Here is a 12726-nt window from a genome sequence, read left to right on the forward strand (position 1 = left end):
CAAAAACTCGTCCATCGCTACTATTCCTCCAGTTTTACTAGAATACAGTTCCACAAGCACTTGAGCGATTGACATAGCACATTAGCTAATACATTGAAACATCTCAACACAACTACTTTAAAGCATCGTGACTACATGTAAGCAAATGTTATGGCTAATCTACACCAGCAACATCCCACAAGCAGCGAGAAAATTCACCTTTAACAAGACATATCAGACACCCTACAAGTATGGACTCCATTGATACAAATTCAATTTAGAATATTCCGTCAATTGTGTAAACTCCTGAAAAATGTCATTCAATTCCCAACTATTTCTGACATGACACACGAGAATTTGGGTCAAGAGTTTCAAGTCCCTGCATGCTTTGGACCAGCAAAAATCCTGACCTAAAACATTCTTGCTTTGGAAAACATTCTCCAAAAAAAGTCTTTAAACGTCATTAAAATTCAACAGCAGTATTACGATCAATGGTTTTAAAACATTCCGTGCAAAAACCCTGCATCTATCCAGAAAGAAACAACTCCTATTGACAGCTTTTAGTACACCAGTCCAGTAGTGAAATTTATATGGGTTAACTGGTACCAGATCTAAACAATATGGAAACTCTTTTGAAGAAAATATGCATCCAGTTCTATTTACTCAAAATTAATGGAAGATGTGGGGATGGAAGAATATTTAGGTCGCCCAATCAACTTTAGAAATCAGAGCATCTATAACAGATCATTCAATAACTTGCAGAGTGCCTCACATTGACGGTGACACCTTTAAAGGGACAAGGAGATGACTGTAGGTGCAATCAAAGAGGTAGGTTTGTAGGTGGGATTTTAGGATGATATGAGAAGAACAAGAAAGAGGGATAGAGAGAGGAAATTCCATTCCTCCCCAGAAATAAAATGTGTGCGCCAAGTCCACAATAGAGTAGATAAATATAATTTCAGATCCAGCTCAATATATGCCAAATGGGCTTCTCACTTCTATACTCACTTCAGGGACCCAATGCCCCTGAATAAAGAAAAATAAGAAACACAGGTTTTGCTGTCAAGGAAGAAAACGTTAAAGGAAGAAATCTCAGAGCATGGAAATGATACACATGGTACACCCCAGACTATATATGGAAGGACCAGAACACAGAAAGAGAAAGTAGCACAGAGGAAATTTAGGCTAGATAAAAGAAAACTATTACAGAGCTGCTTACTGAGCTAATGAAAGCAAAACCTGGTGTTATTCAGAATACAATCTGAAGAGTTAATGAATGGACTGAAGGCATAAGGTCCAGGAAGCCTGATGGCCTCTAGGCATAAAGAGGGTAAGCAAGTCTCACACAAACAAACATTTGTCCAAGGTTAGGTTTGACAAGTCAATATATTTTTAAGGTGGGGGTGGGAGCACAAAAGTCTTTTGTGAATGTACTAAAGTACTGGGGCTGCCATTCACCCAAACGTTGCTTTAAAAGAGAAAGGTTTTTAACTCCAAATACACGCCAAAGAAAACGCCAACTTGCATTTATATAGCACCCTTCATACAGTATAGAGACTCAGAGCGTTGAAAACACAGGCCGTCTGCATTGTGTAAAGATGGGGGGAGAAAGAAAAGGGGAAAGGCTAGGATTGCGGATTTGGAGTCGTGATTAAAGGCTGGAGATTGATACCAGAGGGAGAGAAAGGAGGGCAACAAGAAAGGTTTCTGGAATAAGTGAGAGGAGAGAAGAGTGAGGCGAAGCAGGGGAGGGAAGAAGAGTGAGGAAGAGAAGGGAGACGAGAAGAGAGGAGAGTGAAAGGGGAGAGAGAGGAGGGGAAGAAGCGAGTGAGGAAGGGGAAAAGACGTGGCTCTGCGGAGTAAGATGGTAGTTTTTAAAACGAAGGGAATGAAAGGCGACGGCAGAGAAGACCTTGGCCTCTCCTCCCCGATAGGGCTCACACCGAGTGAGTGAGAAGGGAGGAGACGGGGGGAAGCACAGACATGTTTTTAACATATATGTACAGCGAGAAGGGCCGCGCTGACTCTGGCCGCCATCGCCCTGTCTGTCTCTCCAGTCCCCGCCAGGCCAGGCCAGGCCAGGCTTGGCTTGGCTCCGGGCCCCGGCCCGGCCCGCTGCCTCCCTCCCTCCCTCCCAGTCCTTACCGGATTACAAACATGCCCCCGGCACAGCTCGCTGCTCGCTCCCCGGCCGCCATGGCCCATGAAGAAGACGGTTGGTGGCGGGCGAACTTTTCACATAGATTTATTTTAACGTCTCCTCGGTATCGGTGTACCACGCATCTTGCTGGTCGTAATCGTCGTCGTCTCCCTCCTCCCTTTTACACTCCCTCCCTCCCTCCCTCTCTCCCTCCCCCCGCCTTCCTTTCCTTTCACATGGCCCCCGGACGGGGAGGAACGAAGACGCGGCAGCGGGAACGAGCGGTTTCTGTTTATTTAGATTAACCTGAGGGAATGTCGTATTTAAAAAACTCTTACAGTACGGTGGGGACTATGACGAGGGCAAACATGTTGTAAATATAAGGGGAGAGGCCGCTTTTAAAGACGGGGGGACGAAAAAGAGCTAAAGTGCGCCACGGAGGAGATAAACACAAAATGGCGGCGGTGGTTTTCCCCCTCACTCTTGCGCGTGCGCGGCTCTTTAACGGCTGTCGACAATTCCTCGTCGCCGCCAAAAAAAAGTAAATGAATGGATCGGTCCTAATCCGCCCTCCCGGTCGCCGAACAGCCTCGGAAGCGCGAAACCAGAAGTAAACCGAGTGTCAAAGTGCTGCTGAAAGGTTTTGGGATATATTTTTTAAAAATAATGATTGAGGTGAGTTTTACCCACAAGGCGCCGCGGCGCGGAAGTTGAGCATCAATGAGAGGTCGCGGTGCTGTCGCTCTCTCTCTGTCTCTCTCTCACACACCGCGCGCTCTCTCCGCCGCCGCTTATTATTATATATTTACATAAAGCATTTCCTGCTAAAGACTGGACTCGGTGAAGGTGAAGCGTTTGTTTTCTTGTCCCCGTTTTTATATAAAATCCTGTGATTTAAACGGCTTTGTCGATTCGCGTGACCGACCGACCGCGCTTTCGGGGCATTTTTCTCCCCACTTTTCTTTCCTACTGCCTCACTCCCTCCCTCCCTCCCTCCCTCACTCACTCACTCACTCACTCCCTTCCTCACTCGGCTCTCAACAGCCCCGAGTGAGTGAAGGAGTGAGAAGGAGAATGAATTGGACCCCCTCCCCCTCCCCCTCCCCCGTCCTTACGAGCAGAGATTTGAGCGGAACCTTTCCCTTTTTTGAAAGTTTGAGGGGTGACCTCTGATTGATGTCTTTAAAATGATGAGAGGTTTTGAATGGTGTTAATAGGCAGAGATTAGTATAATTATAACCATAATCTTACCCAGTGGTCGGTGAGCGAGTAACTGCAGGGAATCAATTTAAGAAAGCGAATGGGGAGGTCAAGAGAATCGTTTTTTTAACGTTACAGAGATTAGGATATGGAATGTTAGTGCTAATTGAGGCAGAATCCATGTCAGCTTTCAAAAAGGAGTTAGATTAGATATCTAAAGCGGAGTGAATGCCGGGCACGGGGAAAGGGCAAGCAGGACATCACAGAAACGATGGGCCAAATTACCTTCTTCTATGCTATAGATATCTTAATTCGATAGGAGAGAGAGGTTTCTATCTAAACTTGCCTGTTCACTGTTGAGACTGAGACTTTTTTTGAGGGAGAATTTATTTTTTGTTAGTGAATCGCAACAGCCAATTGCGCATAATTTAAAATCTGTCTTCAGTGTCAAACTACGCCATTGTTCAGGGCTACGAGACACTACCCTGTGTAAGGGTGCTATACAAATGCACATTGCTGTTAATGCACATACAAATGCAAGTGTTGGGTTGATGCCTTTCTCCTGTTAATGCAATGTGCCCAGACGTACCCTTAGCAACCAAGGGAGAAACCCTTGGCAACTGAGGGAGAAGCCCTTAGCGATCAAGGGTTCATAGCAACTGAGTGAGATGCTCTTAGCAACAGAGAGGGATCATAACAACCAAGGGGGTCCCTTAGCAATGGAAAAGAACCATAGTAATTGAGAAAGAAGTCCATAGCAACCAAGTGAGAAGCTTAGCAACCGAGGGGGTTCATAGTAACTGAGGGAGAAGCCCTTAGCTGCAGAGAGGGATCATAGCAAATGAGGAGGTTCATAGCAGCCAAGGGAGACTGCCCTAGCAAGCGGTTTTATGGAATCTGTTGTGTTTAATAATAACAATCCTTGCATTTACTATAGCACCTTTAATATAGCAAAACACGGCAGCCAATTGTGCACAGCACTGTCCGACAAACGGTCTTTAAAATTTTAATAAAAGAGTCCTGTCCCCAATGCTCTGGTCATTAATAAGAGTAAATAATTTGCTGGTTTCAAGCCATTGTTAACATTTTGGTGAATTGCTGGATGACAGTTGAGGTTGACTCTTGACCTCCGCAAAGATGAGACGGAGGCGAGTGTGTGAGAAGTAGAGCAGACACTGAGCTGCTCATTCATTCGTCTAGTCACAGAAAGATGAGAGCTTGAAAGAAGCCCCTCAGTAGATAGAAATCGGAGGCATCTGACATTCACCTCCATGGCTAGGCTTGTTCTCTGTTTTCCCCCCATTCCCCCAGTGAAAACATTGTTGTACTCTCCTTCAGGTTTTCCTGTCAGCAATTTGTATCTGTCCAGATTAGATACTGAGAAGCTCACAACAATACCCACACTCCAGAAAGATAACTTGCTTAAGGCTACCAATCCATGGCTTTTTTTTAAAACAAAACAGTGTTTTGTGTGCCAGAAGTGACCCATCTAAAGTATTTTGTATTTATAATTTTGTAAAGCAATATTAGCAAAATCTGTCGATGCATATAATTGTATTACGCTGGCATTGTATGTTAACAAGATTTAACTTGAGCAAAGCCGATTAGAAGTCAGATCAAATGTTTCTTTGCACAGGGAATTGGGTGGACTGCATACACAGCAATGGAACAGGCAAATTGTCCCAACTACTCTGTGCCGATGTTTATAATCCATTGGAGCCTTCCCCCAGCCTGATTTTCTCACGTCCTGTAGATTCACCATATAAATGCAAGTCATTCTTGTCTAGTCTTCTTTTGCCCCAGCTATTGTCATCATAATAAGAATAAGGCTGACATTTGGTGTAGCGCCGTTAACCTCATACATTGATACCTGTGCCAGGGGGAGGCTCACATTGTCTTGGGGGTAAATAATGCTGTTACACAATAGCTCGAATGGAAATGGCCTCTGTGTGTGTTGCAGGAATGATGCCGTTGGAACGTCTGAGAAAAGTGGCCAAGCTTGCTAAAACGGTGAGTCCTGTGCTAATTATCTAATGTAACAACACATGACATTTACATCGCTTTTTCACGTTGCAGTTTGTGCCTGCTCAAGCATCTATTAAAGATCCTGCAGCGCTGTTCGGAAAGATAATGTTCCTGAACTTTGTTTGCTTCTAGGCCGGCTGTGCCCGCTTCCTCCACTGCAGTCCCCGCGCGTGGGAGACCTGTACCGCAGTGCAGAGCGACACAGCCACAGAAACGCCCAGGGCTGTGTTCAGGACCAGTGAAACAGACCCAGTGAGTAACGCACACATACATATGCGCACACGTACGCACGCATTTACACACAAAATGCACAGCACACACACGCGCAACAAACGCACACAAGTTAGTTGGCAGCTTCTTGGAGGAGTGGACACTGATGTGAAAAACTGAATGGCCTCCTCCTGTGTTGCGTACCTCTGGGCTGGAAAGCTCCACTGTGCAGTGACAGTGTTAAATGAGAATGTAACGTGGCGTTTATTTGCAGGCAAATCACCAGCAACTCCACAAGGGGCTGCACTACACCATCCCACCCAGCGATCTCAAATCTGCCTTCCCTCATGGCCTGCCACGGCGCTTCCAGCAACAGGTATGCCACAGGCCTGTATAGTCCAGATCCAGTGACAAAAAGCTCTGCCTCTTTCTCGCTATCTCATATGTGTGATGCATGTCTTGATCTCTGGTGTGTATGTCTCCTGTAGGAAATCCTGTATTTGGATTTCCAGAAGGCATTCGACAAGGTGCCATATAAAAGGCTGTTGCATAAGATTAGAGCCCATGGAATTAAAGGTAATATATTAGCATGGATTGGAGAGTGGCTAATAGGAAGAAAACAGAGAATAGGATTAACAGGTCCTTCTCAGATTGGCAAGTTGTGAGTAGTGGAGTGCCGCAAGGATCAGTGCTTGGGCCTCAACTGTTTACAGTCTATATCAATGATTTAGATGAGGAAATAGAGCTTAATGTATCTATATTCGCAGACGATACAAAGCTCGGTGGGAAAGTAAGCTGTGAGGAGGACACAAGGATGCAAAGGGATATAGACAGGTTAAGTGAGTGGGCAAGAAGGTGGCAGATGGCTTATAATGTGGGGAAGAGTGAAGCTATTCACCTAGGTAGAAAAAATAGAAAAGCGGATTATTTTATCGAGGGGGAAAGACTAGATAGTATTCGTGTTCAGAGGGATTTAGGTGTCCTTGTTAAACCAATCACAGAAAGTTAGTATGCAGGTACAGCAGGCAATTAGAAAGGCTAATAGCATGTTAGTGTTTATTGCAAAGGGGTTAGAGTACAAAAGTAGGGAAGTCTTACTGCAATTGTATAGGGCCTTAGTGAGACCGCACCTGAAATATTGTGTGCAGTTTTGGTCTCCTTATCTAAGAAAGGATATACTCACATGAGAGGGAGTGCAGCGTAGATTCACTGGGTTGGTTCCTGGGATGAGGGGGTTGAGTAAACTAGGCCTATATTCTCTAGAATATAGAAGAATTAGAGATGATCTTATAGAAACCTATAAGGGTCTTGACAAGGTAGATAGTGTGAGACTGTTTCCCCTGGTTGGAGAATCTAAAACTAGATTCTCAGGATCTAGATTTATAGTCTCAGGATTAAAGGTCAGCCTTTTAGAACTGAGTTGAGGAAACATTTCTTCACTCAGAGGATAGTGAATTGATGGAATTCTCTACCCCAGAGGCTGTGGCTGCTCGGTCATTGAACATATTCAAGACTGAGGTTGATAGATTTCTAAAGGATAGCGGGATTAAGGGATATGGGGATAGGGCGGGTAAATGGAATTAGGTTAGAAGATCAGCCATGATCTTATTACATGGCAGGGCAGGCTCGAGGGGTCGAATGGCCTTCTCCTACGTCTTATGGTGTCTCTCTCGCTCTCTGCTTTAGGCTGTTGGTGAGGCATATGTGTGATGCTGTGTGTATATCCTCTGTGTGTGTGTGTGTGTATCCCCTCTGTTTCTCTCTGTATGCACCCTTCTCTGTAAAACCAAGCGCAGCCCTCTCTGTTTGCTTGCGTCTCTCTATTTCAGACGCGAGTGAAGCAGGCATCTGATTCTCTCTCTCTCTGTTGTGTTCCAGGTGAAGACTTTTGGAGAGGCGTGTTTGATGGTCAGGCAGCCAGCACTGGAGCTCATCAGTTATTTGAAAGCAACCAATTTCTCATACCCTGCCATCCGCTATCTGATCTGTATCCTTTTCACTTCAAAACTAAAGCCAGGAAAGAAAAGATGAGATCTTAAACCAAGGTCCCGTCTGCCTGTTCAAGTGGATGTTAAAGATCCCATGTCACGATTCGAACAGAGAAGGGAGTTTCTCTCCTGGTGTCCTGGCCAACAATCCCCATAAAATAAAAATTGGTTACTCTCGCCATGGCTGATTGTGGGACACTGCTGTATGCAATTGGCTGCTGCGTTTCGCCCACAAAATACAAAGTCACTCCACTTAACAGTATGTCCTGTGAAGCACTTTGAGACATCTCAATGGCATGATAAGGCTATATCAAATGCAAGGATTTTTAAGTTATTTAAAAATTAAATTTATTAAAAGTGAAAATTTATAATTTTAAAATTAAATTGTTTAGAATTATTTAAAAATGGGAGTCATGCTAGGAGATTGCTCTCTGGTTAAAACATGCCCTCCTGTTTAAGCAGTTAAGCATGATCAACAACTTGCATTTATATACCGCCCTTCACACATGGTAGTGTCTCGGAATGCTGTGTAAGATAAAATGCATCTACGTGGAGTCCTGTAGCTCAGGGGTTAGACACTCGCTTTGCAAGCGAGACACCTGGATTCAATTCCGGGCAGGGCGAAACCTTGGGCAAGTTTCCTTACTCCACACGTCTGATAATAATCCCTCCAAAACAAAACAATAATAAATTGGTCATTTTCAATCCACGACTGTTTGTGGGACGCTGCTGTGCGCAATTGGCTGCCGCGTTTCACCCATAAATATATAGTCAATTCACTTTACAGCATATTCTGTGAAGCGCTTTGAGATGTCGAGAAGACATAAAAAGCGCTATATCAAATGCAAAGATTATTATTATTTATTATGTGGCTCAGTATCCCTTGTCCTTTCCTTGATCTCTCGGTTTTCAGATGGTCAGAGAGGGTGTGGGAAAACACTCACACTGTGCAACGCTGTCCATTACTGTGCCAAGCAGGGCTGGCTCATTCTTCATGTTCCGGATGGTAAGTGGCATTCCATGTTACCTTGGCTTTCATTCGCGTACTTTCTCTTTAATGTCTTGTAAGTCATCTGAAATCTCCCATCCCAGAGAGTGGCAATAATGAGGAGAGGATTTGGGGGGGTGGTGGGTGGGCGGACAGTTATTACCCTTGATGTATCAGGACATGATTTTCCAGGGCCTTATTGAGAATGGGGGAGTATTGCTGTTCATGCCCACCAGCTGGTGCTTTTAAGCTGTATGTGGCTCTGTGTCCCTCTGGTGGCAGTAACAACAATATCAGCTGACGAAATTGACCTTGACTCCATCTCTTCCAAGTTTACCAGATTCCCTTGATGTATGTCTAAATTCTGTAAACCTACACCAGTTAAAACCATCCACATGGAGAGGTGGGGAGGTTGGGACCCATGGGTTTGCTGCTGTGTGTGTAGCCGAGCAGGCTCAGTATCACTAGTTGTCTGTTTTTCCCCGGTGACAGCCTACATATGGGTGAAAAGCCATAAAGAGCTGCTGCAGTCATCCTACAACCAGGCTCGCTTTGACCAGCCCCTCGAGGCCTCTGTCTGGCTTAAGAATTTCAAGATTACAAACGAGCGCTTCTTAAAGGAGGTAATGAAGTTGTTGTTATCCAGCTAGCTTGGCGCTGTACTACCTGTCAGAACTCCATCCCACGGTCCCTTGCCTCCTTCAAGGCCCATCTCAAGACTCTGAGATGCCATCCGGCGTGGAGGGCGCTATATAAATCCAAGTTGTTGTTGACTCTGGGTTGGTGGGAGGCGAGCGGCAGCAGCCCCCCCTCCTCCCCCCAACCCCGTGACTGTATCCACGCTGACTTTTTACAACAGCTTCTAAATTAAGATGCAACTAAACTTCTCCACGATTGTGCATCTCATTAAAGCAGCTGAACAATTGACATCTAATTCAGATTTTGTCTGAACAGATAAAAACCCGGCAGAAGTACATCTGGAGCAAGCGGGAGGCAACAGAGGAGGGGAGGCCGCTCGGTGAAGTGGTGGAACAGGTGAGGGGGGGGAGGGGCTTCACATTGCGCTATCAGAACCCCCCATGCCCTCGCATGGGGGACAAGAGGGGGAGCTAGAAATAAGATCTGCTTGGCTCAGTCGCTTAAGCTCTGGCCTCTGAGGTTGGGGACTCTGAGCTCACAGCCTAGGCTGATGATCCAGCACAGTTTTGGGGTGAGAGAGCGCCGTATTGGAGGAGGCGCTGTTCTTTGGATGAGATGTTGAACCTCACTCCCTGTCTGTGTCAAGTTCAGACGGAACTTAAAGATTTCCTGCGGTGCTGTCGGGAAAAGAGAAGGGAGTTTTTCTCTCTCTCTCTCTCTTTCCCTCTCTTTCCCAGTGTCCTGACCGACAATCTCCCAAATAATTCACTCATTCATTTCATAGCTGGTTGCTGTGTTTGCTTATTTCAAAAGAAAAGTCCCTTTTATATGACAGCAGTTCCCTGGGAAGCACTTTGAGATGTTTTGATGTTTTAGGCACCAGATCAAGTGCAAATACTTTCTCTATTGTATTCGTAGATGCCTTCACTGGTGCCAGGAGTGTGAAATGCTTGTGTATGGTTACAGTGTGTGTGTGTGTGTGCTGTGGCTGAACTGTCTCCTCCCTGCAGGGACTGACGAGGGTAAAGAGTGCTAGCGACGCAGTCGGAGTCCTGTTCAAGGAGCTGACGGGACAGTGCTCACCAGACACCTACCGCCTGCTGGTGGCCATCGATGGGGCCAACGCTCTTTGGGGACCCACCACCATGAAGAAGGAGGACAGGAGCCAGGTATTGCCTCGCATTCCTGTTTCTACGTCCTGAAGCACTGGAACACTCTCCCTGTATCCCTCCGCTTCGCCCCTTCCTTCCCCATCTTCAAGTCGCTCTGTTTTCACAGATTCTCCCACACGAGCTGACACTGATGCACAATTTGAAGAAGCTGGTGAACAATGACTGGGTAAGTCTGAGAGCATGGCCTCTCCCTACAGCACCGCATACTCCCTGCACCAATGCTCTGTGTGTATGTACATGTGTGCGTATCGGCGTGTATGTATGTACACGTGTGTATGTATGCATTTGCAGTATTTTGCCTCAGTGTGAGTCCACCCACAAAATATACAGTGAAATCACTTTACAGTCTATTCTGTGAAGCGCTTTGAGACGTCTCGAAGATGTGAATAGGCGCTATATAAAATGTAAGGATTATTATATTATTACCTGGCGGGTATGACCTAATCCTGTTCTCTACTGCTAGTGTGCTGGAGCTGTTGTGATGACACTGACCAAGACTGGGGCGCTGGGTTCCTCCCACCTTTCCCATCTACCCCACGATCTGCTTAGAAAGGTGAGCAATCTGGGCCCGGATTGACTGTGAAGCTCCTCCCTGGGCACCCTCCTCTTTGACTGTGACTTTAGCCACCCTCCCTGCCCTCCAGCTCAGGACGAAATCCCTGACTGTTCAGCGCTTTGGGACGTCCTCCGTACATGAAAAGCGAAAAATGTAAATGTAATTTGTTGTTGTTGCACTGCGCTCCCTGACCGTAGCCCAGCATCTTCTGCTCGTGACTGACCCTATGACCCTATCTCTCTCCTTTCTCTCTCCCTGCCCCCCTAACCCCCCACACACACACTTCTAACCTCCGCAGGAAGGCTTTGATACTCTGGACCCTTTTGTTCCGATTGAAGTTGGGGATTACAATGAGAAGGAGTTTGAAAGCTGCTATCAGTACTACGTAGAACGCAAGTGGATCCAGCATGAGAAAGGTAAGGAGGGAGGGAGGGAGCAGTGCGGACTGTGGGAGGAAGCTATTTACTCTTTGTCTCCCTCCCCCCCCCCACCTTCTAGTTCTTTTGCCACCAGGCAGTAGTTTCCCCCCATGTACCTTAATCAACGTCTCTTCGAACTTAGAAAACCTCAATCAGAGAAGTCTTCTGTAATACGAGTGTACCGAGCTGGGATTGTTGGAATCATTCTGCCTCTTTACGGACTAATTCTCTGACTGCCTTTCCATGCACACACACAGCTCACACAGAGGAGGGGAAACAGGAGCTGCTCTTCTTGTGTAACTACAACCCAGGAATGATGGATAGAGTCTGCAGCTTCCTCTAAGCCCTGGAGCAGGAGGAACCTGTCCATTTGCTACATTCTTTATTTCTCTCTTGTCGACTGTGGAGTAAGATGTCACTGAGTCTGCCCACCCATCAGTCAGCGTTCTGCTCCACCAGCCACAGCAGCAAGCGCCGGTCACTGCCTGGCTCACTGAATCGGTAGAGATTCCCTGCCAGCCTGACGTGAGATGTAATCTTGTGAAGTATCGCCTGGGCTGGGAGAGTCGTCTACCTTACAGACTGCAATGAACGCTGTGTTCACTCTGTAATGGATCTCTGCATCAGAAAGCTGCAAAACTGTAATCCTGGTCTGCAATAAACGCGGTGCCTGATGTCTCAACGTCTCTTTCACATGTCTCCTTCATACTGGTCTTGCCTCAACAACAAATTACATTTGTATAGTGCCTTTTGTGGCAGGCGTATGCATGTATTTGTGTGTGTGTGTGTGTGTCAAGGCTGCAGAGTTGTTTTTAATGGAAACCATTTTAATCCTCATTTTCCAAATATGAGTAAGAAAGCTGTGAGAAAAATGTGAATGTGACAAGAGTGAATATAAAGGTGGATGTTGGGGAGGGGGGAGTGAATGTGAAAGATGTGACGAAAGAGAGGAAAGGGACAGAAAGTGGGTCCTTCCTCCCTACTACATATCCTGGCAATTGCCACTTACCTATGAGTATAAAAAAATGTCAAAAACACTCAAAAATGACTAAAGAGGCTCAATTCAGAGATCTGTCTCAAGACTTTTCTCTCACTCCCCCTCCTGAATCCATCCTCCAGTTTAGGTTTAAACTTAGCAGGGAGAGACAACTCTCCCAGCCCAGGCGAGACTTCACAAGGTTACATTACATCTCACATCAGGCTGGCAGGGAGTCACTACTGCTTCAGTGAGCCAGGCACCCAGCACCTTGGGAGGCCCTCCAGATGTGAAAGGTGCTGTATAAATGCTGTATACATTTGTTCCTTTTATGCAAATCTGGGGAGTGAGCACGAATTCTACACTATGAGACCAAAGAATAAACAACAACAACAACATAAAAATAAAGAATAAGATATATTTAGGGCTCCCAC

At 46.0% G+C, this 12726-nt stretch overlaps 2 protein-coding genes across 4 annotated transcripts in view; one reads left to right on the forward strand and one right to left on the reverse strand.

Moving 5' to 3' along the window:
• LOC103191277 (histone-lysine N-methyltransferase ASH1L-like) overlaps positions 1-2340 on the reverse strand; it is a 39223-nt gene extending 36883 nt beyond the window's left edge. Inside the window, 1 exon segment of the mRNA XM_042346165.1 lies at positions 2125-2340. The gene's annotated coding sequence lies outside the window, so the exon portion shown is untranslated.
• Positions 1264-11998, forward strand: dap3 (death associated protein 3). 3 transcript variants are annotated; one of them, XM_042346163.1, is made up of 13 exons: positions 1264-1309; positions 5280-5329; positions 5477-5596; positions 5829-5930; positions 7433-7541; positions 8456-8548; positions 9023-9153; positions 9485-9565; positions 10180-10338; positions 10448-10507; positions 10805-10894; positions 11196-11313; positions 11574-11998. In XM_042346163.1, the coding sequence occupies exons 1-13, from the start codon at positions 1288-1290 to the stop codon at positions 11657-11659; spliced, it is 1221 nt and encodes a 406-aa protein (XP_042202097.1). In that variant the 5' UTR covers positions 1264-1287; the 3' UTR covers positions 11660-11998.
• Positions 11999-12726: the final 728 nt, after the last annotated feature.

The sequence above is a fragment of the Callorhinchus milii genome, unplaced genomic scaffold, assembly GCF_018977255.1.
Source record: "Callorhinchus milii isolate IMCB2004 unplaced genomic scaffold, IMCB_Cmil_1.0 Scaffold357, whole genome shotgun sequence".
Classification (NCBI taxonomy): Eukaryota; Metazoa; Chordata; class Chondrichthyes; order Chimaeriformes; family Callorhinchidae; genus Callorhinchus; species Callorhinchus milii.

Coding starts and splice junctions, on each gene's coding strand:
- dap3 (XM_042346163.1), top strand. CDS start 1,288: ATGGCCTCTAGGCATAAAGAGG. Junction 1,310..5,279: donor GGCCTCTAGGCATAAAGAGG/GTAAGCAAGTCT, acceptor TGTGTGTTGCAG/GAATGATGCCGTTGGAACGT. Junction 7,542..8,455: donor TGCCATCCGCTATCTGATCT/GTATCCTTTTCA, acceptor CTCGGTTTTCAG/ATGGTCAGAGAGGGTGTGGG.